Below are 27,438 nucleotides of genomic sequence, written 5' to 3' on the forward strand. Positions count from 1 at the left end.
TTTATTCTTTTCTGCTCAAGCAACTTGGTTTTATAGTCATTCACTACAATCCTTTTGACTCTAAGAAGACAAAAGATAAACAAACTTCTGCATTTTTTTCTATCAGGCTTTTAATCTATCATGAGAGTTGGTAACAGTAATTAATAACTGAGACACAATGAAAAGATTTTATAGTATGTATGGTAAAATAATTAACTATTACAGAATTATAATTTAAGTCTCCCCCCTGTAGTAAAAGAACAAGGCCTGCACCAGTATACAAATTTGAATTAAAAAACTAGAGCTTGATTTAGGCATACCAATGAAAAAAATGTCCTCTAAAAACAAATGTGAAAGTAAGGAAAAACTTATTTGGAGTCATTTTTCTTGTGTCAAGATTGTGTAGTATTTTCTAGAATAAGTAAATCAGGTACATGGTAGTAGTTTCATGTCAATGTTTTGATTTTCTTATTTTTTTAAGACTGGATTTAAACTCTTGATATAAAGCAGACTTTTAATTTCCCATTTTTCAAAGACAATATTGAAAGGTCATCTTCTAGCTTCAAAAGCTTAAAGAAATGACTCATTCTACCACTACTGTCTTAAGGGCTTCAAAATCAAATTTCCGGTTAGTATTGCTCATTTTGATTTGGCAAATATGTATCCCTTTTTATGTGTTGTAAGATAGATTATTTTTAAGAGCTTTTGTTTCTAGTTTCTATGTTTTACGTAGTAGATTTTCAGAAAAATCCAACAGATAGATAAAAAGAAGACTCCATCCTTTAATGAAATATACTGTATGTGTTAGCTGTAACAAAATCTCTGATAGAGATTCATAGATGATCTGGAAAGTTTCTCATTTTATTACTCTCAGATTTATCTTTAAAAACTAATTTATTTTTTATTGCGTCCTAATTAATAAAGACAGCTACTTTCAGAAAGATGAGCATTCTCAAGATGAAGACTTGGTTCCCCCAGAAATGTAGCAGCAATAAAACGGGAGCTATGCCAGAGTATGGGTCATCAGTGAATGAGGCTTATATCAGATTAAGTCCAGAAAACTTTTCTTTTTCTCTCTAGTAATCAGAAACCGTGGAAGCTTCTGTGCCCAAAGAGACATGGTAGAGCATTTGGCAGAGAACCCCGGGATGGCCTGAGGGTCAGGGCTGAAAGGCTGTGTGTGACAGGGACTGAGTGCCCCGGGGAAAGTGCCAGGGTCACCTCCGGATTGTGGTCTGGTTCCAGCTGGGTTCAGTGGACCCGCTCTGGCTGAAAGGACTCCAGGAAAACCTACTTAGTCCAGATTCTTTGAGGAACAAACAACAAAGGGATTCTTGGCTCACCATTGACTAATTAGAAAATCTCGGATTATCCTCAGAATTGACTTTTCAAAAACTATTTATTTTATTTATTATTTAATTATTTGGCTGCACCTGGTCTTCACAGCAGCACCCAGGGGATCTTTAGTTCCCCAACCAAGGATTGAGTCTGGGCCCCCTGCATTGGAAGCACAGAGTCTTAGCCACTGGGCCACCAGGGAAGTCCCTCAGGGTTGACTTTTAATCAAGACATATTTATTAAACAATATCACATGCTTCAAGGCCATCTAATTTCAAATTTCCCCCAAACTTCGTTTATTTATTGGTATGTGTGTACTCAGTCGTGTCTGACTCTGTGACTCCATTGACTGTACCCTGCCAGGCTCCCCATTCCATGGAATTTCCCAGGCAAGAATCTGGAGTGGGTAGCCATTTCCTCCCCCAGGGGATCTTCTGAACCCAGGGACAGGGACTGAACCCCTCCCCCAGTCTCTGGCACTGGCTGGTGGATTTTTTACTACTGTGCTATCTGGGAAGCCCAAGTTAATGCACAGAGCTCTGTGAAAAGTTAGATGTCTTCAACTGTAGGTCAAAGAGATCAGAACTCAGAGAATGATTAAGGCAATTGTTCTTCTCATCCCTAGCCACCTACCCTTCAGTCTTTTTTTTTCTTCATAATTTATTTAATTCTTAAAAATTCCCAAATATCACTATTAACATGATTTTCTTCATGATGCTTTTTCAAAAACCTTTTTCTGAACTTTAATAAAATTTTCCGACTTAGGAAATTAGGACTCTTTATGTTCCAAAGTTTTCCTTATCCTGGAAGACAGGAATCATTTTCACCTGTGTCGCTAAAAACATGATTGCTGCTACTGCCAAGTTTCTTCAGTCGTGCCCAACTCTGTGCGACCCCATAGACGGCAGCCCACCAGGCTCCCCCGTCCCTGGGATTCTCCAGGCAAGAACACTGGAGTGGGTTGCCATTTCCTTCTCCAGTGCATGGAAGTGAAAAGTGAAAGTGAAGTCGCTCAGTCGTGTCCACTGGTAGCGGTCCCATTGACTGCAGCCTACCAGGCTCCTCCGTCCATGGGATTTTCCAGGCAAGAGTACTGGAGTGGGGTGCCATTGCCTTCTCCGAAAAACATGACAACAGGCCCCAAATGGAGTTCCTTATACTAAATTCTCCATCAAAACTGAGACAATCCCAAATTTTGGCTCTCCTAGAAAATGGGAGCTTTGGCCAGCCAATAGGTAGGTGCTTGATCAGCATTAGTTTAGGTGATATGCCTAATAGACCCCCACTATCACCTAAAAGAAAGATACCTTTCAATAGTCAATCCGTTTTTTGCCTGGTATGACTTCCTTGTTTCTAAGCCCTTCTGCTCATAAAAGCCTTTCATTTTGTATAGATCCTCAGAGCTCCTTTCTTTCAGTCACAGTGGATGTTGGCTAAATCATGACTGGTTGAATAAAGCCAATAAGATATATTTTTTATTTTTTTTAATTATTTTTTTAAATTTTATTTTATTTTTAAACCTGAAAAACTGTATTAGTTTTGCCAAACATCTAAAATGTATTCGGATGAGTGTTTCTGAACAGTGTGCCTTTAATTTTGTCAAAGTTGTTATTATTTTATCTGTTTATAAGAAACAATATTTATTGAGAACATCGAATACTTTCCGAGAGAAGAACCCAGTATAGAAAATGATCAAGAATATCCAGACAAATGAGTACAGAGATTCCAAATCTTTCTGAAGAAACAAACATCCTTTTGAAATTCTGAATGCCACTGCAGTATCTACTAACTTTATTAAAAACACTAAAAGACGACTTGTTAATTTACGGTTGCAATTCCAGATTCCATTGTTTGGTCACTCCCTTTTATTTCCCCCATCTTACATTTTGACTGAAAATCCATAATTGGCCTAGTGATTTTCCAGGAAGAGAAGACACGGGGATAGTTTATCTTTGGAAGTGTAAGAAATTTCCAGGGATTAGGACGCCACAAGAGAACTAATTTCAACTGGATTTAAATATTACTTCAATTGTTCACAACAAATTTCGAGTTAACTTGAAATGGATTACTTGCAGGCTGCGTATACCCTCTTTTCTCTGAACGTTAATCAACGTATTTATTACTCCCCTAGGAGCTTAAGCCTCTGAAATAAGCATGACGTGGGGTCGCCCAGAGTCGGACACGACTGAAGTGACTTAGCAGCAGCAGCAAACCAAAGATGCGGACCTCACAGGTAAAAGGGCTGAAATTTCAGGGACTGCTCTCAGTAGTTAGGCAGTAAGTATGCTCTCGGTCTGAAACTTGTAAAGTTGTTTTGGAGGATGGCCCCAGCTCTGTCAAGACCCATTTAGTTTTGCATCTGAAGAGTGTAAAATCCCCCGACTGGGAGCACTAGTTCAGAGTCGAACCCCAGAGGCCAGAGAAGGGCGGGCACGTCGCTCAGCCGGGCGCAGCGCGCGGGCGGGCGGCTCGGCTCCCCGGCCTCCGGGTTCGAGGCTCCGCGCCGCGCGCGGGTGCGGGCCGCTAACTTCGGGCCAATCAGCGCGCGGCGTCCCGCCCGCGGCGTCCCCGCGCCCCCGCGCCCGCCGTGGCAGCCGCGGCCTCCGCCGCTCGCGGCCGAGCCGGACCCGGGACGAGGAGGGGCTGGGCCGCGGGGGATCCTGGAGTCGGCGGGGAGGTGGGGATTCTGGGAGGGAGGCTCCATTTCCTCCTGCCCGCCGGCCTCTCCCCGCCGCCCCGGCACCCCAATTCCCCGGTGCCGGCGCTGAGGGCGGCGGCGGCGCGGCGGGAACATGCTGGGCATGTACGTGCCGGACAGGTTCTCCCTGAAGTCCTCCCGCGTTCAGGACGGCATGGGGCTCTACACGGCCCGCCGCGTGAGGAAGGTGGGTGACCCGGCGGGGGCCCGCGCGCGCCCGCTCCCGCCGCGCCTCGCGCCCCTCAGCCGCGCCCGCAGGCTCCGCGCGCGTCGCCTCTCTGCGGGAGCCCCGCGGGGAGCCGGGCCGGCGGGGCGGCTTCCGAGCCCCGCTCCTCCCGAGCCGGCGGCGCCACGTAGGTGCTGCGGGGCGCGCTCCGCCGCCGGCCGCCCTGCGGCAAGATGTCTTTCCTCCGCTGCAGGAAGTGGGGCGGGATGCTGCCTCCCTCCGCCTCGGCCCCGGCGGGGGGCTGTGTCCTGGCGCTGGCAGAGGCACGCGCGGGCGGCTGTCTCTCGGGCGCGCACGCAGCTCCGCCGCATTTCTTGCTTCAGGATGTGGAAATGTGACCAGAGACGCCTCGCTTTCCCGGTGGGGATGGATGGGGGTGGGGGCGCTGCCCACAGCGCCGCGTTACCGCAGGCCTCAGCATCTCGTACTGGCATCCAGCAGTTCTTCCCCTCTTTTCAAACTGTGTAATGTAAGTTCTGGGAGGTGCCCTCTAGATAATGTTTGAATCTCGGCCCCTTTCTCTCAGTTTTTCTGGATTTTTCTCCCTCTCTCCTTCCAGAAGTTTAGAGACACGTGAGTAGGACCAGCACATGGCAGTTCTGGTCAGGGAATGGCCTGGAAATGCTGGAGGTTGAAAGCAAATGCTTAGGAGGAGAGATTACGGGAAAATACCAAGCCTTTGTATCTGCTGAGACTGTTACAGCCGCCATTCCGGAGGATAGGTAATATCTGAAACCAAGGAGGCAGCGCTGAAGTGCGCAGGACAGTGAGAGCCAGCGTTTACTGAGCAGCTACTTGGTGCTAGGGTCCATACGTGTTATTGTATCTCTGTTGGTAGCTTCACTGGCTTAACACTCCTGCGAGAACAGTTTTAATCTGCGTGCAGGAGAGAAGAAAACAGAAGGACTTGGAGGTTAAATTTCCTGCTGAGTTAGGCGGCGAAGCCCTTGCTTCTTGGTCCAAAGAAGCCCATGTTGTTTTCAGGTCTTTTTCTGCCATCTTCCCAGCACCAGTCACCCCAACTCTGTTAGGGGTGAGGTTTGGGCGAGAGCAGGTTGGTTCTGTGAAAGTGGGCTAACAGGAGCTTCGCAAGATGCACCTGAGACACAGGGATGTCTTTCATTTGAGCATGAGTTTTCCCCACCCCCTCACCTAAGGAGCAGGTGAAGGAAGGTGCAGAGGTACTTCAGAAGGCCTTCACTGACAGCAGGGCCTGTAAGCAACACCCAGGGTAAACTTGGGAGTGATAAACCCCCTATTTACTCTTATAAATAGGGGAGTGGGAGAATGCTCCAAGGTGAAAAGCAGGTGTCAGTGCTTTATCTGGATAGGTGTTTTTGCTAAAGTGGTACATTTCTGCTCTTTCACAGAAGTTGAGATTCTGTTTTTAATTTTCTCACAAGACATGAAAATTCCCAAGTGGATTTTTCTTGAAGGTCTCAGGACTGAATGTAAGTACTTAAAAAGCATAGTTCTTAAACAGTAGTTTAATGGTGGTGGTTTAGTTGCTAAGTTGTGTCCGACTCCTGCGACCCCATGGACTGTAGCCCACCAGGCTCCTCTCTTAATGGGATTTTCCAGGCAAGAATACTGGAGTGGGTTGCCATTTCTTTCTCCAGGGGATCTTCCCAACCCAGGGATCTAGTAATAAACTAAAATTGTAGAAATATTAGAGTTACTAAATTATTCTTATTTTGCCATACTAAGATTTCTAGAAAGAGCTGGCTGATATATATTCTTTTGATATTTTTATTCCAAATGATTTTTCCAAGAATTAAGTTATTTGGAAGTTTTAAATTATTTTGTGGTGTAGAGTGAACGGCTCCCAAAATTATATATTACTGCATTTTATTACTGCAGTACTTACTGATGTTTTCTTGGTTTATGTAACTTCAACATGTAAAACACATGGTTTCATCTAGGTCATAACTAGAATTCTTAGCCTGTATTTCAAGTGAATCTGCAGATGTTTGCAATAAGTTCAAATGATATACTGTTAGTGACAAAATTTGGTTGTGATCACAAGATACTCAGTTGTAAGGTAATTGATCATGGGCAAGTTTATTGATGCCAAAAATGACCTTGTAGGTTTCAGCTCCTTTGCCTTCCAAAAACAGGTCTAAAGCTGAAGCTGAATGGCAGATTTTAGCTGTGCTGTAAAGCTAAAGCTGAATGTCGGTGCATCCCTTACTTGTTTAAATATACTTTCCTGATGCTTAAATATGTTTCAGGTTACCTTGTACTAGGTGGAACTCTGGCCTCAGATCTTAAGGATCTGAGAAAAAATATTTTAGCAGCTATATTAAGGATCTTACGTAAAAGTCTTTTGTTCTTTATTCTGAACAAATTTTGGAATCTCATTTTAGGTTTTTAAGTTGGAAGTTATAGATGTTTTAGTACACTTTTATAACATGTATACTTGCATGTTATTATTGCCAAATTCAGACTTATATTGAAGAAAGTAGGGAAAACCACTAGACCATTCAGGTATGACCTAAATGAAATCCCTTATGATTATACAGTGGAAGTGAGAAATAGAATCAAGGGATTAAATCTGATAGAATGCCTAAAGAACGTATGGACGGAGGTTCATGACATTGTACAGGAGACAGGGATCAAGACCATTCCCAAGAAAAAGAAATGCAAAAAAGCAAAATGGCTGTCTGAGGAGGCCTTACAAACAGCAGTAGAAAGAAGAGAAGCGAAAAGCAAAGGAAAAAAGGAAAGATATACCCATTTGATTGAAGAAGGAAATGGCAACCCACTCCAGTATTCTTGCCTGGAGAATCCCAGGGACGGGGGAGCCTGGTGGGCTGCCGTCTATGGGGTCGCACAGAGTCGGACACGACTGAAGTAACTTAGCAGCAGCATACCATTAGAATGCAGAGTTCCAAAGAATAGCAAGGAGAGATAAGAAAGCCTTCCTTAGTGATCAGTGCAAAGAAATAGAGGAAAATAATAGAATGGCAAAGACTAGAGATCTCTTCAGGAAAATTAGAGATACCAAGGGAACATTTCATGGAAAGATGGGCTCAATAAAGGACAGAAATGGTATGGACCTAACAGAAGCAGAAGATATAAAGAAGAGGTGGCAAGAATACACAGAACTATACAAAAAGATCTTCATGACCCAGATAATGATGACAGTGTGATCACTCACCTAGAGCCAGACATCCTGGATTGTGAAGTCAATTGGGCCTTAGGAAGCATCACTACGAACAAAGATAGTGGAGGTGATGGAATTCCAGTTGAGCTGTTTCACATCCTAAAAGATGATGCTGTGTAAGTGCTGCACTCAATATGCCAGCAAATTTGGAAAACGCAGCAGTGGCCACAGGACTGGAAAAGGTCAGTGTTCGTTGCAATCCCAAAGAAAGGCAATGCCAAAGAATGTTCAAACTACCATACAATTGGACTTAACTCACACACTAGTAAAGTAATGCTCAATATTCTCCAAGCCAGGCTTCAGCAATACTTGAATTGTGAACTTCCAGATGTTCAAGCCGGTTTTAGAAAATGCAGGAGAACCAGAGTTCAAATTGCAAATATCCATTGGATCATCAAAAAAACAAGCGAGTTCCAGAAAAACATCTATTTCTGCTTTATTGAGTATGCCAAAGCCTTTGACTGTGTGGATCACCACAAACTGGAAAATTCTTCAAGGGATGGGAATACAAGACCGCCTGACCTGGCTCTTGAGAAATCTGTATGCAGGTCAGGAAGCAACAGTTAGAACTGGACATGGAACAACAGACTGGTTCCAAATAGGGAAAGGAGCATGTCAAGGCTGTATATTGTCACCCTGATTATTTAACTTATATGCAGAGTACATCATAAGAAACACTGGGCTGGATGAAGCACAAGCTGGAATCACGAGACATACTGCCAGGAGAAATATCAATAACCTCACATATGCAGATGACACCACCCTTATGGGAGAAAGCGAAGAAGAATTAAAGAGCTTCTTGATGAAAGTGAAAGAGGAGAGTTAAAAAGCTGGCTTAAAGTTCAACATTCAGAAAACTGAGAGCATGGCATCCGGTCCCATCACTTCATGGCAAATAGATGGGAAACAGTGGAAATAGTGACAGGCATTTATTTTTTTGGGCTCCAGAATCACTGCAGATGGTGACTACAGCCATGAAGTTAAAAGACGCTTTCTCCTTGGATGAAAATCTATTACCAACCTAGACAGCATATTCAAAAGCAGAGACATTCCTTTGCCAACAAAGATCCGTGTGGTCAGTTCAGTTTAGTCGCTCAGTCGTGTCCCACTCTTTGCGACCCCATGAATTGCAGCACGCCAGGCTTCCCTGTCCATCACCAACTCCTGGAGTTCACCCAAACTCATGTCCATCAAGTCAGTGATGCCATCCAGCCATCTCATCCTCTGTTGTCCCCTTTTCCTGCCCCCAATCCCTCCCAGCATCAGAGTCTTTTCCAGTGAGTCAACTCTTCACATGAGGTGGCCAAAGTATTGGAGTTTCAGCCTCAGCATCAGTCCTTCCAATGAACACCCAGGACTGGTCTACTTTAGGATGGACTGGTTGGATCTCCTTGCAGTCCAAGGGACTCTCAAGAGTCTTCTCCAACACTACAGTTCAAAAGCATCAATTCTTCGGCGCTCAGCTTTCTTCACAGTCCAGCTCTCACATCCATACATGACCACTGGAAAAACCATAGCCTTGACTAGACGGACTTTGTTGGCAAAGTAATCTCTCTCCTTTTTAATATGCTATCTAGGTTGGTCATAACTTTTCTTCCAAGGAGTAAGTGTCTTTCATTTCATGGCTGCAATCACCATCTGCAGTGATTTTGGAGCCCCCCAAAATAGTCAGTCACTGTTTCCACTGTTTCCCCATCTATTTCCCATGAAGTGATGGGACCAGATGCCATGATCTTTGTTTTCTGAATGTTGAGCTTTAAGACACCTTTTTCACTCTCCTCTTTCACTTTCATCAAGAGGCTTTTGGCTATGGTTTTTCCAGCAGTCATATATGGATGTGAGACTTGGAGTCTAAAGAAAGCTGAGCGCTGGAGAATTGATGCTTTTGAACTGTGGTGTTGGAGAAGACTCTTGAGAGTCCCTTGGACTGCAAGGAGATCCAACCAGTCCATCCTAAAGGAAATAATTCCTGAATATTCATTGGAAGGACTGATGCTGAAGCTGAAGCTCCAGTACTTTGGCCACTTGATGCGAGAACTGACTCATGTGTAAAGACCCTAATGATGGGGAAGATTGAAGGCCAGAGCAGAAGGGGATGACAGAGGATGAGATGGTTGCATGGCATCACTGACTCAACGGACATGATTTTAAGTAAACTCCGGAAGTTGGTGATGAACAGGGAGGCCTGCTGTGCTGCAGTCCATGGGGTCACAAAGAGTTGGGTATCCTGAGCAACTGAACTGAACCTATGCTTGCATAATAATTGTTATTTTTTGAAAAATTGCAATTTAAGTCGTGTTGATTTCAGAGAATCTTATTGTAGACCTGTACTGATCTTGGGGGATTTTGCTAGGCTTCTACTCGCAGTGCATCCATCATACTGATCTGGAATTCCCTTACCAATTGGATTCTTTAATCCTTTTCTAGACCCATCCCTTTTTGTGTGGTGTTTCCTAGAGTAGGGGGGCAGGGGCGGGGGAGGGTCTCTGCAGTCAAGTCGCCTAATACCCTGGTTCCACCTTTGTTCTCCTAGGTTTTTCCTTGGCAGATATCTTGTTTTTGTAGGCTTGGTTCTGCTGCTGTTGCTGTCTGCATGCCCCACCCCCCCCTTTTTTTTTGCTATAAAGTGTATAAAATGACAAGAAGAAGAAATGGAAGGGACTTCTTTTTCTTTTTTGGCCATTATGGAGTGCCCTTTCCTTTTCTTCTTCTTGTTTATTCGCCAGGTCATGTCCCACTCTTTTGCCACCCCATGGAGAGAGGAGCCTACCAGGCTCCTCTGTCCATGGGATTTCCCAGGCAAGAATACTGGAGTGGGTTGCCATTTCCTTCTCCAGAATATCTTTCACACCCGGGGATTGAACCTCTGTCTCCTGCTTGGCGAGCATATTCTTTACTACTGAGCCACCTGGAAAGCCCCTTTTCTTACCATTATGGAAATTAGAAATTGAATGAAGAGAGGGTCATTTGTTAGATATTTTTATGTGAGCCATTATTGCTTTTGAGAGAAAGAATGGATGTGAGTCTGTTGGAAAGTTCTAGAGTAGAAAAAAGAGGCCTGAGTTCATTCACACTTGTACTCATTGCAGTTTTCTAATGAAAAGTGTAATAAGAAAAAGTAAATTTAACACTTTAGCTTGCCAGACCCTGTTCTAAGTGCTTGTCAAGTGTTAATCTCACGAACAGTTTGATCTTGCAAAAAAGATGTAAAATTCTAAGTTACTATGCAGATTAAAGTTAATGTTAGGTATTCAAAGCTAATATAGTAAGTAAACATACAATAAAAAGTTATGTTAACAGCTCACTGCAATGCATTTTTTATATCATGACTATATTTTCCATTGCCAGATTATGTGATTAACTAGAGAGTGGTGTGTTTGATACTGTGTTTGTACTCAAAAAGTAGAAAGGTAAATAATAAGATTTCTTTGGCTCTCAGATTCTGATTTTATGCAAAGGGTTAGAGTAGCAAATATACCACTACCAGTCTTTGTTTCCTTGAGGTTTGTTGCAGGCTGTTTTCCTTTCTTCCCTTCTGATTTTCAGTCATTTAATCTTTCAGTTGTGGCAGGCACTGTGCTAGGTCTTGGGGATATATAAGTTGGCAGAAAAGGCAAGGTCTTTGTTCATATGGAGCTTGTTTTCTTGTGTGGGAAGAGAAGCAGTAAGCAGGTACAGAAGGGAAAGTTTCCAAAATAATTACAGCATGTGTTAAGTGAAAACTGAAAACAGGATGATGCATTAGGGAGTGAATAGAGGTGGAGCCTCCTCCTTTAGGCATGCCGGCAGGGAAGACCTCTCAGAGGAGGTGACATCTGCATGGACATGAGGGAGCTGAGCTAGCTAGAAGAATATGCAGGGAAATATGCAAGTGAGCCTGAACTAGGGTCGAACTGAGGATGGAGGAAATTGTTTGGCTTCGAGGTATAGTTTAGAGGTTAAAATAAAACCAACTAGACTCTTCCAATGGGTTGAATGAGGCTCATCATGGAAGGAGAATCTAGGATGACTGTTTTTGTCTTGACCAGTTGGTGCCAACTTGTCTTGGTGCCATTTGCTCTCATGTGATGTCTACTATGTTGGAAATGGTACTTTCAGTTGTAGAATATGTTGGTAAAAGTACATCAAAAGCAACCAACCCTGGCTAAGCATCGAATTAAAATAGGACAGTGCACTAAGCAGTATTGATAAAAAGAATTTCTTTTTCCATACTCTGGGACTTACAGCGTTGTTGGGAAAATGGAAATAGAGTACAGAATTTTTAAAAATACATTTTTTATGTATCAGATGTCCAAATTTACACGGTTTGTATGGATCAATTTTGCATATACCCAGCTGCTGCTGCTGCTGCTAAGTCACTTCAGTCGTGTCCAACTCTGTGTGACCCCATAGATGGCAGCCCACCAGGCTTTCCCATCCCTGGGATTCTCCAGGCAAGAACACTGGAGTGGGTTGCCATTTCCTTCTCCAATGCATGAAAATGAAAAGTGAAAGGGAAGTCGCTTAGTTGTGTCCGACTCCTAGCGACCCCATGGATTGCAGCCCGCCAGGCTCCACCGCCCATGGGATTTTCCAGGCAAGAATACTGGAGTGGGGTGCCATTGCCTTCTCCGTGGCATATACCCTGAGGAAACCAAAATTGGAAGAGACACATATATCCCATTTTTCATTGCTGCACTATTTACAATAGCTAGAACATGGGAGCAACCTAGATGTCCATCGACAGATGAATGGATAAAGAGGTTGTGGTATATATACACAATGGAATAGTATGCATCCATAAAAGGAACACATTTGAGTCAGTTCTAACGAGATGGATGAACCTAAAACCTATTCATCAGAAAGAGAAAAGATAAATACCGTATTCTAGCACATACGTATGGAATCTAGAAAAATGATACTGAAGAATTTATTTACAGGGCAGCAATGGAGAAATAGACATAGAGAATAGACTATGGACATGGACATGGGCAGGGGGAGGAGAGGGTAAGATGTATGGAAAGAGTAACACGGAAACTTACACTACCATATGTAAAATAGATAGCCAACGGGAATTTGCTGTATGGCTCAGGAAACAAACAGGGGCTCTGTACCAACCTAGAGGGGCGGGGTGGGGAGGGAGGTTCAAAAGGGAGGGGATATATTTATACCTATGGCTGCACATTGAGGTTTGATGGCAAGCAGCAAAATTCTGTAAAGCAATTATCTTTCAATAAAAAATAATTAATTTTTAAAAAAAGGTACTTAAGAGGGAGAAACCTTAGTGGTCGTTATAGTAAGTCATAGAGAGTGCTGGGGGAATCAAAGAAGGCCTTATGGAGTTGAATTTATGGGGTCACATTATTATTGTCTTTTTATTAAGCACTTTAAGTTTGGCTGTGTTAGTACGTTTTACTCTTCTCTCAACCCTATGAAGTAGCTATTGTTACTGTACCCATTCTCAGATAAAGAAATTGAGGCAAAAAGTGATTGGCTAGTGTGACTGATTAAGTATTGCCTGGGCGACAGAGTAAATGGTGGACCCATGATACTAATTTCATTGAGTCTGACCCAATTTTGTGCTCTTAATCAGTTTGGAGTTGAATGATTTGTAGGTAGAATTACTGAAAATAAAACTGAAACAGTCCTTTAAAGGGTAGACCTCGTGACATACCTTATTTCAGACCGAGGAAGTTGTTAAACATTTCCACTGAAGCAAGCGCACCTTGTACCTTGGAGCCTGTGGGCCCGCCTGGGATTGTCACGCACAGTCAGACATTTTGAATTCTGCTTTTTTTTGGTTTCCTATGCATTTGCATTATTATTTTGTTGTGTAACAGTCTTCAAGGGTTTACTATTATCCCCAGTTTATAAATTACATATTTCCTCAATGATTACTTCTTGTCAAAATTTTCAGTTGTCCTAATGTAGACTTTAAATTTTTTTCTCCTTTCCAATTCCTTCTTCATTAGCAGGCTAAAGCCTACCTGACCTCCTGACATGTAGTTGTTTTCCTTTATATGTAGAAGCCCATTAACTTGCATGGCCTTAGCATAGCTGAACGGGGTTTGCATTTCTAAAAAGAACTAAAGACTGAAAGGAAAGCTGAAGACAAGCAAAAAAGGAAAATGCCTAAATATAAATGAAGTGAGTATAGTATCTTTCTCATATTTGGCCCCTAATTCTGGTAGAAGCTGTTAAGAGCATTGATGAGGCTGAGGTCTCCTTACCTTGGTATACAGTGGCCGCAATGAATTGCCCACTCTGGGATAGCTCAGTTCCTGGCTTGCTTCCCTCTCATCACTGCTTTTTTGCCCAAGGGGTTCCTGAGTTGCCTCCTGTGCCCATGAACCCCAGGGCAGTCTCCCAACTTCCTCAGTCTGAAATAAGGGGTGTCATGAGGTCTAATCTTTAAAGGACTGCTTCAGTTTTACTTTCAGTAATTCTACCTACAAATTATTCAACTCCAGACTGATTAAGAGCACAAAGTCGGGTCAGACTCACTGAAATTGGTGTCACGGGTCCACCATTTACTCTGTCACCTAAGCAATACTTAACGAGTCACACTGGCCAACCACTTTTTGCCTCAATTTCTTTATCTGAGAATGGGTACAGTAATACTATCTACTTCATAGAGTTGAGAGAAGAGTAAATCGTACTAACAGAGGTAAACTTTGCTCTTCTCATGAACAAATACAGGTTCCACAGACGGAACTGCGTCTGTTCTGATCGTCCTGAAGTACAGTGTTAGTTTCCTGTTGCTACTGTGGCAAATTATCTGGCTTAAAACGAGAAATTTATTCTTTTCTGTTCTGGACAACATAAATCTAAACTGGGTGGTCAGGGCTGGTTCCTTCTGGAGGCTCCAAAGAGAGAGTTTACTTCCTTGAATTTTGCAGTTTTCGAGAGGCTACATGGCGTTCCCAGGTGGCTTGGTGGTAGAGAATCTCACCTGCCAATGCCAGAGACCTGGGTTTGATCCCTGGGTCCGAAAGATCCTCTGGAGGAGGAAATGGCAACCCAGTCCAGTATTCTTGCCTGGAGAATACCATGGACAGAGGAGCCTAGTGGGCTACAGTTTAAAAAAGTCAGGCATGACCGAAGTGCCTTAGCACACACACACATTATACACTCTACCATAGCTCCAAAGTGTAATTCTTCTTGTCTATGTTATAGACAACGTTTTGCAGTGAATTAATGCTCAACTGGAAAAGGCAATGGCACCTCACTCCAATACTCTTGCCTGGCAAATCCCATGGACGGAGGAGCCTGGTGGGCTGCAGTCCATGGGGTCGCTGAGGGTCGGACACGACTGAGCGATTTCACTTTCACTTTTCACTTTCATGCATTGGAGAAGGAAATGGCAACCCACTCCAGTGTTCTTGCCTGGAGAATCCCAGGGACAGGGGAGCCTGGTGGGCGGCCATCTATGGGGTTGCACAGAGTTGGCCACGACTGAAGCGACTTAGCAGCAGCAGCAGCAACCCTCAACTACTGGTCCCAATGAAATGTCCACACTACACATCTACCATATTGATGAGTGTTCTGCCTTGTGTTCAGTGTTGATTCTGGCAGAGGTCAACAAGGTTGGCATTCACGCAGTAAAACCTGAGTGAGTGGTTCTCTTGTAGAGGAAGAGAGCACGTGTAAGTTATAGGAGGAAGAATAGATTCTGATCACGTTCTAAGTGATGGTGTTGCAAAGGATGTCAGAGGGAATCCAGTTCGCACATTCCCATCTGACAGATGAAGACACTGAAGCCGAGGTGAGCTTTGCCTGGAGTCCTGCTCCTTCTGCAGTGCCATCTCCCTTATGCAAGGCAGGCACCTTGGTTCTCTTTGAGGGCTTTGTAGTGGAGACTTTTGGTAAGGTAAAATCCAAAGAGAAAAATCTCTGATATTTAAATCTTGAATTTGTGAAAATACAGGAAGCTAAAAATAAACAAAGACAGGCAAGTTGTGTAGGGTTAGAAAAACATGGAAAAGAGGAGAACACCCATTATCTGGGTGGTCCCCAAAAGTAGTAAGTGAAAGCACAGAGGAAAACTCAACTTTGCATAAATGTTAATAAAAGAGTAGGTTTTGTGGAATAAGGTGTTTCGTTGATCAGCTTAGAAGGTGGCTCTTGTGAGGAAGTCATAAGGGGTCTTTGTGCCCCAGCTAAAATTCTGCTGGTAGATGTTTGTTTATGGTTCCTGGTGGCTGGTGAAATCTAATCTGGAAGCATAATCAGAGGGAAAATAGTCACCACTGACGCCTGCCCTATGTGCTCTCTCTTTTCTGTGTTCACACGTTCACCCTCTACAAATGACTGAAGTTTTGTATTTCTTGGTGTCCTTACAGATTCCGATTTGGTTGGTTTTTGTGACTGTAACAGCTTCAGTTAATTCAGCAAATGTTTACTGAGCAACTGCAGTTGTTAGGCTCTGGGGCAGTCACCAGAGACCGAAGGAGCAGTGACAGAAGCAGTCACTAGCGGTGTCCTGTGGTCTGCGGTTAAGCCCTCCAGTAAGTCTGCAAGGTGGCCGTTATTGTCCTTGTTTTATAGATGAGGAAACGGATTGTGAGGAAGGTTATATCCCAAGAAGGAAATCAATCAGAATCTGAACTCAGATCTTTCCATATACCTTTTTCACGAAAAAAGACCAAAAATTATTTTTCTGCATACTGATAAAATGCTTTATCCATGCTCATTTCAATTAGTATAGACATACCTATACATAGTCTTTCATAAAGTTAACTTTCAGTTCAGTTCAGTCACTCAGTCGTGTCCGACTCTTTGCAACCCCATGAATTGCAGCATGCCAGGCCTCCCTATCCATCACCAGCTTTCGCAGTTCACTCAGACTCACGTCCATCCGGTCGGTGATGCCATCCAGCCATCTCATCCTCTGTCATCCCCTTCTCCTCCTGCCCCCAATCCCTCCCAGCATCAGAGTCTTTTCCAATGAGTCAACTCTTCCCATGAGGTGGCCAAAGTACTGGAGTTTCAGCTTTAGCATCATTCCTTCCAAAGAAATCCTAGGGCTGATCTCCTTCAGAATGGACTGGTTGGATCTCCTTGCAGTCCAAGGGACTCTCAAGAGTCTTCTCCAACACCACAGTTCAAAAGCATCAATTCTTCAGTGCTCAGCTTTCTTCACAGTCCAACTCTCACATCCATACATGAGCACTGGAAAAACCATAGCCTTGACTAGACGGACCTTTGTTGGCAAAGTAATGTCTCTGCTTTTGAATATGCGATCTAGGTTGGTCATAACTTTCCTTCCAAGGAGTAAGTGTCTTTTTATTTCATGGCTGCAGTCACCATCTGCAGTGATTTTGGAGCCCAAACAAATAAAGTCTGACACTGTTACTTTAAAAAATGAGAAAAGAGTAAACTCATTTCATCATCTACCATTTCAGCAGCCACTTATAGAGATCCCTCTAAGTAATGTACTTTGGCTCTAATATTTTTAATCACATATTCTATAAGGGGGATATGATGTAATTTTCATTTGGGGTTGTTTTACACAATTATTCACTAAATGTTTATTGCCAAGATCTGTACCAGCTGTTTGGAATGCAGTAGTGAACAAAATAGAAATTCTGGCTCTTGCTTAGCTTGCCTTTTAGTGACAGGAGCCAGGACAGAAAATTGACAATGAAAAATTAGAAACATTTTATACTGTGCTAAAATGTTGAAAGTCCTTCAGAAAAAAAGAAAAAGTAGAGCTGGGTATTGTTGACTTGGCAGAGTGTGTGGGTGTGTGGATGGATGTTACTCTAAATAGGTGATAGGTCCAGGTATGGGCAATGACTTAAAGGATGGGAGGGAAGGAGCTAAACGTCACTAGAAGAAGAAAGGCCGCAGTTGGAGCAAAGGCCCTAATGTGTGCTGTGTTCAGGGAATAAGAAGAGCAGTGAGGTGGAATGGTCTTGTCGGGGGGCTGGGCACCAGGAGAGGAGGCAAGAGAGACCGAGAAGGCCCTTTCAGGCTACTGTGAAGCCGTTGACTCTACTTTGAGTGGAGTAGGAAGCCACGGCAGGGTTTTAGGCCAAGGAGGGACATGATCTGACTTGAGTTTATCAAGGATCGCTTTGACTGCTGTGTTGAGAATAGTTAGCCTCAGAGTAAACTAGGAGACTTGTTAGGATTCTTCTGCAGTAATCCACGTGAGAGGTGATGGTGGTTTAGACCAAGATGGTGGCAATTTGGAAGTGTAGTTTGAAGACAGAATGTGCTGATGAGATAAGTGGAAGAAAGGTAAGGATCAAAGCTGATTCCAAGGATTTTAGCCTGAGAAATTGGAAAGATTGGATTGTCAGCAACTGAGATGGGCAAGATTTTGGTGCAGCAGATTTGAAGGGGGGAGATCTGGAATTTGGTTTAAGGCATGTTGATTTTGACAAGTTTATTAGATAACAGGTATCAAGAAGGCAGTGAGATAACGGCTGTTGCACCAGTTCCTCCTTCCCACCCTTTATAATATCATTTTCGTCTGCTTTACGGGTCACAAACCTTACGGTACACTTTCACTCCTTTCCCTTTACATCATCAGTTATCTTTTAGAGCGATTAAAAAATAAGACAGATTGTGTTATTTACCTTTATTTTGGTTTCTGGAGCTCATCATTTCTTTGTTTTGAATTACGTTTTTGTGTGGTATCATATTCCTTATGTGAGAACCATATCCTTTGAACATTTTTTGTATCACAAGTCTAATGGCAATGAGTTCTCTCAGTTTTTGTTTTCTGAAAAAAGTATTGCATTTGGGTTTGAAAGATACCTTCTCCAGATTGACAGGTTTTTTTCTTTCTCGTTATATTAAAGATAATTGCTTCTTTTTTTTTACTGACAACATTTCTGGAAAGTTTGCTTTACATAGGTTATAACATATAAGTGTTATGTTCTTCACACATTCTCTTTTTTCCCCCTCGGCTTTCAAGATTTTTCTAGTTTTCTTTGGCTTTTAGCAGTTTGAATATGATGTGTTTAAAATTAAAAAAAAAATTCTTTTATGTATAGTTTGATGTCTTTTATCATTTTTGGAAGATTCTTAGCCATTTTCTCTTCAAATATTACTTCTGGCCAAAACTTCTTCTGGGGCTCCCAATTATGTGCATGTCAGACCAGTTGATGGTATTGTCTCACAGCTCTTAGATACTTTGCTCTGCTTTATTTTTCCCATTTTCCCCTCTGTTTCCTTTTACTAGGTAATTTCTGTTGCCTTCAAGCTTATTGCTTCTTTTCTCAGTGTGTCAAGTTACCTGGTGATTCTGTCAAAGGAATTCATGTTTGAAACCATGTTTTTTATTTCGAGCATTTCCACTGGTTCCCTTTTGTAGTTCCCATGTCTTAGTTGAAATCTACTATATTCTTGCATGTTATCTGCCTTTTCTAGTAGATTCTTTAACAAATTAGCCATAACCACTGTTCAAGTGCTTGTCTGATAGTTCTAATGTCTGTGTCATTTCTGCATCTGATTCTGCTGCTTGCTCTGTTTCTTCACGATGGGCTGTATTTTTTCTCCTTGCTTCCTTGTATAGTTTTTTTTTTAATTGAAGGATTATTGCTTTACAGTATTGTATCGGCCTCTGCTGTACCGCAGCATGAACCATGCCCAAGTATACACGTCCCCTCCTTCCTGAACCTCCCTCCCGCCTGCCGCCCTATTCCACTCCTCTCGGTGGTCACAGCCCTGGTTTGAGCTCCCTGTGTCACGCAGCAAAGTCCCACTTGCTGTCTATTTTACATATGGTAATGTATGTTTCCATGCTATTATTTTTTTTAATTAATTTATTTTAATTGGAGGATAATTATTTTACAGTGTTGTGATATTTTTTGCCATACATCAACATGAATCAGCCATAGATACATATGTGTTCCCCTCCCCCATCCTGAACCCCCCCCTCCCCCCCACACCCCTCCCTCCCCACCCTGTCCCTCTAGGTTGTCCCAGAGCACTGGCTTCCTGCACTGAACTCTCACTGGTCATCGGTTTTACATATGGTGATGTATATGTTTCAGTGCTATTCTCTCAAATCGTCCCACCCTCTCCTTCCCCCTCGTGTGTCCCCAAGCCTGTTCTCTATGTCTGCATCTCCGTTGCTGCCCTGCAAATAGGTTCATCAGTACCATCTTTCCATGTACGTGCTTTAATATACGATATTGGGCTTTCTCTTTCTGATTTACTTCGCTCTGTATAATAGACTCTAGGTTCATCCACCTCATTAGAACTGACTCTGATGCATTCATTTTTTGTGGCTGAGTAATATTCATTGTATATATGTACCACAGATTCTGTATACATTCATCTGTTGATGGACATTTAGGTTGTTTCTATGTCCTCAGTTCAGTCCTGTCGCTCAGTCGTGTCTGACTTATTGTGACCCCATGGACTGCAGCACGCCAGGCCTCCCTGTCCATCACCAACTCCAGAGCTTACTCAAATTCATGTCCATCGAGTTGGTGACGCCATCCAGACATCTCATCCTCTGTCATCCCCTTCTCTTCCTGCCGTCAATCTTCCCCAGCATCAAGGTCTTTTCTAATGAGTCAGTTCTTCACATCAGGTGGCCAAAGTATTGGAGCTTCAGCTTCAGCATCAGTCCTTCCAGTGAACATTCATGACTGATTTCCTCTAAGATTGGTTTGATCTCCTTGCGGTCCAAGGGACTCTCGAGAGCCCTCTCGTATGTCCTAGCTACTGTAAAAAGAACTGCAGTGAACAGTGGGCTACATGTGTCTCTGTTACAGTTTTCTCAGTGTGTATGCTCAGTAGTGGGATTGTTGGGTCATGTGGTAGTTCTAGTCCTAGTTTTTTAAGGGGATCTCCGTACTGTTCTCCATAGTGGCTATATCAGTTTGCATTCCCACCAGCGGTGCAAGAGGGTTCCCTTTTCTCCACATCCTCGCCAGCATTTATTGTTTGTAGATTTTTAATAATGGTCATTCTGACTGTGAGGTGATAACCTCGTAGTTTTGATTTGCACTTCTCTAATACTGAGTGATGTTGATCATCTTTCCATGTATTGCTGGCCATCTATATGTCTTCTTTGGGGAAATGTCTGTTTAGGTCTTCTGCCCATTCTTTGATTGAGTTGTTTGTTTTTCTGGTATTGAGTTGCATGAGCTGCTTGTATATTTTGGAAATTAATCCTTTGTTATTGTTTGCAATTTTTTTCTCCCATTCTGAGGGTTGTCTTTTAATCTTGTTTTTCGTTTCCTTTGCTGTGCAAAGCTTTTAAGTTTAATTAACTCCCGTTTATTTACTTTTGTTTTTATTTCCATTATTCTAGGAGGTGGGTCAAAAAGTATCTTGCTGTGATGTATATCAAAAAGTGTACCACCCATGTTTTCCTCTAAGAGCTTTATAGTTCCTGGCTGTACATTTAAATCTTTAGTTCATTTTGAATTTATTTTTGTATATGGTGTTAGAAAGTGCTGTAGTTTCATTCTTTTACCTGTAGCTGTTCCAAAATCTTAGCACCGCTTATTGAAGAGGCTGTCTTTTCTCCACTGTATATTCTTGCCTCCTTTGTCAAAGATAAGGTGCTCATAAGTGTGTGGGTTTATCTCTGGGTTTTCTGCCTTGTTCATTTGTCTATATTTCTGTTTTTGTGCCAATACCATACTGTCTTAATGACTGTAGCTTTGTAGGATGGTCTAAAGTCAGGAAGATTGATTCCTCCAGCTCCATTCTTTTTCAAGATTGCTTTGGCTATTCGGCGTCTTTTGTGTTTCCATATAAATTGTGAAATTTTTTTGTTTTTGTTCTTTTTCTGTGAAAAATATCATTGGTAGTTTGATAGGGATTCCTTTGAATCTGTAGATTACTTTGGATAATATAGTCATTTTCCCAATATTGATTGTTCCAATCCAAAAATGTTATATCTCTGCTTCTGTTTATGTCATCTTTGATTTCTTTCATCAGTTTTTTTTTTTTTTTAATAGTTTTCTGCATACAGGTCTTTTGTCTCTTTAGGTAGATAAATCCCTAGGTGTTTTATACTTTTTATTTCGGTGGTGAAGGGGATTGTTTCCCTAACTTCTCTTTCTCATTTTTCATTATTAGTGTATAGGAGTGCAAGGGATTTCTGTATGTTAATTTTATATCCTGTGGCTTTACTATATTCGTTGATTAGCTCTAGTAATTTTCTGGTGGAATCCTTAGGGTTTTCTTTGTATAGTATCACGTTACCTGCATCTAGTAAGGATTTTGCTTCTTCTTTTCTGATCTGGATTCCTTTTATTTCTTTTTTCTTCTGATTGTTGTAGCTAGGACTTCCAAAATTATGTTGAATAATCGTAGCAAGAGTGGGCACCCTTGTCTTGTTCCTGATCGTAGAGGAAATGCTTTCCGTTTTCACCACTGAGAATAATATTGGCTGTGGGTTTGTTGTATATGGCTTTTATTATTTTGAGGTGGGTTCCTTCTATGCATACTTTCTGGAGAGTTTTTTTAAATCATAAATGGGTGTTGAATTTTGTCAAAAGCTTTTTCTGCATCTATTGAGATGATCATATGGTTTTTCTCTTTCAGTTTGTTGATATGGTGTATCCCATTGATTGATTTGCATATACTGGAGAATCCTTGCATCCCTGAGATAAATCCCACTTGATTATGGTGTATGATCCTTTTGATTTGTTGGAGTCTGCTGGAATTTTGTTGAGGATTTTGCTTCCTTGTATGTTCTTAATTTTTTTTTGAATGCCAGTGTCATGCAAAACAATCAAGAGTGTAGTAAATAGTATTTATGCTCTGAAATACATGCTTTTGTTTTGTCCGGTTATTAGTGGAGGAGTTTGGATCAGTCTGGGTAGGAGATAAGGTGGGTTTACGTTATGTTGTTTTTGTTTCAGTGAACCACGGGCTTCAGGTTCTTCTGGGCGGCCTTGCGGCTCGGGCCGTGCTCCAGGTCTCGGTGTCTGTGGCTGCCTCAGTCAGTCTGGTAGGAGGTCAGGCAGGCCTACTTCTCTCAGTGGCCCCAGGCTCCGGGCTCTTCTGGGCTGCCTTGTGGCTTGGGTGGTGCTCCGGGTCGCAGTGTCTGTGGCTGCCTCAGTCAGTCTGGTAGGAGGTCAGGCGGGCCTTCTTCTCTCAGTGGCCCCAGGCTCCGGGCTCTTCTGGGCTGCCTTGTGGCTCGGGCAGTGCTCCGGGTTTTTCTCAGTGTCTGTAGCTGCCTCCGTTTCCTCCTGTCCCTGAGTGCCTGCACCATAGAGGGGTCCTCTCACCCAGCTGCACGCTCTGCCCTAACCCTGTAGTAGACTGCTGTGTTGTTATTTGAGGTCTCTGTTCTCTGGTTCAGCTTCACTCTTATCTGGGGTTGGTTTATCAGCTTGAGCTCTGGGAGTTGAATTTCCATAGCATTCCTATCTCTCTTTCCCATGAGAGCCAAGCGTTTGTCTTGCATCAGTGGTTGATGTTTTGTGGGAGAGTGCTTCCTGTCCTCACCCAATGGTAGGAATCCTCTGAGCGTTGTGGTACAGGTTCCTGAGCCTCCTGCCCCTCCTTCAGGGGCAGTGGATCTTTACTCGTGTCTTGGAGGTGACAGAGTTTGCTGCTTTTCTTCTTACAGGGCAGAAGGGTCAGGGTGGGAGATGCAGGGAGCGCATGTTTTGCAGCAGCTGCCGTTCTCTTATGCCTGCACCACTGAAGGGCTCTGTCCTCCCTTCTGTCCCCTGGTTTCCCTTATATGGGGACATCCTTGGAAGGGAGTCTAAGCATGTGAGCTCCCCTTGGGTCTGCGGCTGCCATTGGTTCTAACACAGGCAAGCTGTTTCACTTGCATTCTTTAGCAAACTTAAAATGTTAGTTGATTTCTCGCTTGTATGGTAGTGGGCAGCTCCTCCTTATGATTTGCTGTAGATAACCTAGTGCTCTCCTCAAGAAAAGTAATTATTTTATAGTTAATCAACCTTTCTTATTTTTAGGGTAGGAGTGAATCCTTGATGAATATTGAACTTTGAAAAATTTAACATTAATGGCATTTCTATATATTCTTACTTACTGTTTTTATTACTCAACAAATCTATCAGTTTTGAAAAATATTTTAAAATCTCCCACTCAGGTTCTTCTTGCATTTCTCATATTTTTATGCTGCTGGTTTCTTACTGTTCTGTATTCTTCATACATACACTTTATATCATTATGTAATGTTCTGTTTTACTCTGGTGAGTTCAGCCATTAATTGAACCTTGTCTGATACACCATTGCCTTTGTTTTCTTTGCTTTTATCTGTATATTTTTGTCTACCCAGTTCAATAAATTTTTTTATTACTTTCTTTTATCTTTTTGTAATCATGTGTAGCTAGGTTATATTTCATAATACAGATTTATAATCTCTTCATTTCATAAGAGATTTAAAACTTCATATTTAGTGTAATGACTGATATAACTGATTTTTATTCTTGTCATCTTTATGCTCATCACTTTATCGTTGTATTTTAATTTTCCTTATTTTTGCTGTCCAAGTCACTGTTCATCCTTTTTCCCTCTCTTCTTAAGTGCAACTCACACCTCAATTTGATGATTTACTTTTCCCCTTTCATAATCAGATGCATGTGACTTTTATTTGATAGCTGGCGCTCAGCCATTTTCTCCACACACATGGTTTTGCCCACAGGATGCTCATTTCTGTGTTACTTCCCTCTTCTCCTCCCTCACCCATTGCTCCCCCCAACCTCCGCCTACTGTACAACCTTGGAATTGCTTTTATCTTCCTGCCTGCCCGCCACCCCCCCTAAGTTTTGACAAAATGGTGTGTTACTTAATCTAATTTCTTAAAAAAATTTTTTATTGCTTATACATATTAAGTTTCATAGAAAGAACATGTCTGTGTATCTTTCTTTTGGTGATGACAGTTGAACAATACTCATAAAACATAACTGTTCTTGAGTAACTAATAATTACCAAAGATCATAATTGTACAGTGTTGAAAAATATACAAAAAAATACGATTATTGGAGAACAGTTGCTCTACAGTGTTGTGTTGGCCTCTGCCGCACATCCTCATGAATCAGCCACAGGTACCCGTACTTCGCTCCCTCTGAGTCCCCTCCAAGTTCCCAGCCCACCCAGCCCTCGGGGTTGTCACAGAACAGAGTGGAGCTCTGTGTCACACCGCGAATGCTCCCAGGCTGTCTGTTTACATGCGTGGTAGTGTGTGTATTTCCACGCTGTGCTCTCAGTTCATCTCTCTCCACTGTTCTCTGTGTCTGTGTCTGCACTCCTGCCATGCAGATAGTTTCATCAGTACCATATTTCTAGATTCCACATGGATGCTTTGATATACAGGATTTGTGTTGCTCTGACTTCTTTCACTTCGTATAATAGGCTCTAGGTTCATCCACCTCATTAGAACTGACTTGAATGAATTATTTTTTATAGCTGAGTAATATTCCATTGTCTGTATGTACCACAGCTTCTGTATCCATTCATCTGTTGGTGGACATCCGGGCTGCTTCCATGTCCTAGCTCTTGTAAGATTGCTGCAGTGAACGTTGGGGTACACGTGTCTCTTTCAATTATGGTTTTTTCATGGTATATGTCCAGTAGTAGGATTGTTGGGTCATATGGTAGTTCTGTTCCTAGTTTTTTTAAGGGATCTCCATACTGTCTTCCATAGTAGCTGTGCCAATTTACATTCTCACCAGCAGTGCGAGAGGATTCCCTTTTCCCACATCCTCTTGAGCATTTATTATTTGTAGATATTTTAATAATGGCCATTCTGACCAGTGTGAGGAGAAACCTCTTTACCCAGTTAATTGTGTTTCATTAATTTTGTGTGTTTGTGCACCATCTATTCATTTTCTTCTTCTGATTTCTGTCATTTATTCTGGCTCATTTGTTTAGAAACTTTTCAGTTCTTTTTCTCATATCATGTGGATACTCTGTCTGAATCTGTGTGTATCGTCAAACAGCTCTCCTTCCCATCAGACTGTGAAGGATTTCCTGACTGGATATGTGATTCTCAGGTTGTTGTGTTTCTCTTTCAACTTATTCTCCAAAAATATTTAACTAGACAATTATGTGTTTTCAGTTTTAGAAGTTTCTTTATTGAGTGCTGCACTTGAATCTCCTTAAATTCCCTTATGTAATTGACATATTCCGTTTATTTATTTATTTCACCATGCTTCATGGCTGGTTGGATTTTAGTTCCCCAACCAGGGATTGAACCAAGATCATCAACAGTGAGAGCATGGAGTCTTAACCATTGGACCACCAGGAAACTCCCAACGTAATTCCCTTTAATTAAAGTACTCTCTCCTATAGATGTTCTGTTTTACAAATATGGATCTTATTTTTCTGTTTGGTCTCCCTCGTAGGCAGCTGGGCCCTTGTATAGGCAGTCTGCTGTGGTGGTTTTACTGATGCTCACGACGACGGGTTATTGGGGAACACTGTGGCATCAGTCCTGCCCTGGAGGCAGAAGGCTGTTTGTGGCCTGCAGCGGCAGGTGGGCTCTCAGCTGCCTCCTGGCTTTCTGGTCTCCTTGCACTTTGCTGGGCTGCAGGGATAGGACGGACTGTGGGCTGTGGCCCTGCCTTCTGTGACTTCCAGCTTCTTTACAGGATCCCCTGGTTCCCAGTCCTCAGCACTGCCTCTTGTGCTGTTTTCCAGTGAAGTACTCAGGCTATTTGGGAGAATGCCTCACACCGGTTCTGTGCCAGTACCTAAGACTTCACTTATGCAGCTTCCCATGCATGCTCGTGGAAGTTGTTTTGCTCAAGAGAACAAGTGGCTTAGAGCTGGGGTTGAAGGAAAAGGTGCTCCTTTCAGGTTACTGTATTCCAGAATCGCTTCTCCTTCACAACTCTGCTGCATTTCCCATTTCATACTCCTTTTATAACTGATGCATTTTTCTGCTTTATCGTGGGCACTAGTGCAGTTCTTTGCTGATGTTTGCTCTGTCAGCTCAGAGTAACAGGCACCTGCAGTAATCTAAACCTCAGAGGTTATGCTCTCTCAGTAACAAGGTGGGCATTTGCTGCTATCAATTCAGTGGCTGCAGATGTCAGGGTGGAAATTTTTGCGATTCTCTCGGGCTTAAAATGGCTGCTTTAGCCCCAGCTATCATGATCTTATTCCAGATGAGGATAAAGAGGAAGTAACCAAGGCATTAGGGTGTTTGTTACCTGCCGACTCAGCTCTCATTTACGAGCTTTTGTGGTTGGTTCATACTATGATTTCTGCTTTCAGGTTGTTAGCTCTCCTCTCTGCCTAAATGCAGAGCTGATAATGCAGTTTTTCTACCTAGATACATTAGTGCCCTCACAAAGGTCAGTGTTCTAATACTAACGAGAAAGGAAAAGAAGATTGGATATTCTTCATATTGAGCTTTTCAGAAATGCGCTTTTTTGGTGGCCTGCTTGAATTGCAAGAGCACACACATGCACAATAGTTGGCCTTGAAATATAATTATATTCTAAGTGGGGACTCTAGCCTCCTTTTGTGAAAAACATTATTTTACATACAAATGATTCAACTGCAGATTGATTCACTTTAATATAACTTGTTTCATTTATATGCATATGTGTTTTATTTGCTGAACCATTTCAAAGTAAATTACAGGCATTATGACCATTTGTTCCTCCATATTTCAGCGTAAGGACATTTTCCTAAATAGCCATACTATCATTTTAGCATCCAACAAAAATAAGTGATTTCTTAATGTTTTCTAATTTCAGCCCATATTCAAATTACTCTAAGTACCTCCAAAATGTTTTTATAGCTGTTTATTTTTGAACTAGAATTCTCATGGACCACCTCTTATACTTAGTTATGTCTATTAAATCTCTCTTAACAGTCTCCCTCTTCCCATTCCCTTAAAAACAAAACAAAGCAAAAAAAAAAAAAAAAAAGTTACTCTCTGAAGAGAGCAGGCTCTTTGTTTGTGGTATTTGTTTTCCCAAGGCACATTATTTAATGTGTTTCTCTGTTGTTGGTGGTGTTCAGCTGCTAAGTCATGTCGACACTTCTGCGATACCATGGACTGTCCAGGAGAAAGGCTCCTCCGTCCATGGGATTCTCTCAGTAAGACTACTGGAATAGGTTGCCATTTCCCTGTCTGGG

The 27,438-nt window shown here is 42.4% G+C and overlaps 1 protein-coding gene across 5 annotated transcripts in view; it reads left to right on the forward strand.

Moving 5' to 3' along the window:
• PRDM5 (PR/SET domain 5) overlaps positions 1-27,438 on the forward strand; it is a 357,820-nt gene that overhangs the window by 101,971 nt on the left and 228,411 nt on the right. Inside the window, exons 1-2 of one of the 5 annotated variants that reach the window (XM_055587591.1) lie at positions 4,808-4,963; positions 5,612-5,692. The exons of 1 other annotated variant lie outside the window; for it this stretch is intronic. Coding sequence is in view for 3 of the 4 variants with exons in the window: in XM_055587587.1 (XP_055443562.1) it covers positions 4,110-4,202 (93 nt within the window). In the remaining variant the exon portion in view is untranslated. Of the gene's footprint in view, positions 1-2,540; positions 3,551-3,938; positions 4,203-4,807; positions 4,964-5,611; positions 5,693-27,438 lie in introns of those variants that run through there. 3 more of the 5 variants (XM_055587589.1, XM_055587587.1, XM_055587590.1) reach the window with 3 other exon arrangements.

The sequence above is a fragment of the Bubalus kerabau genome, chromosome 7 (assembly GCF_029407905.1).
Source record: "Bubalus kerabau isolate K-KA32 ecotype Philippines breed swamp buffalo chromosome 7, PCC_UOA_SB_1v2, whole genome shotgun sequence".
NCBI classification, from domain to species: Eukaryota; Metazoa; Chordata; class Mammalia; order Artiodactyla; family Bovidae; genus Bubalus; species Bubalus kerabau.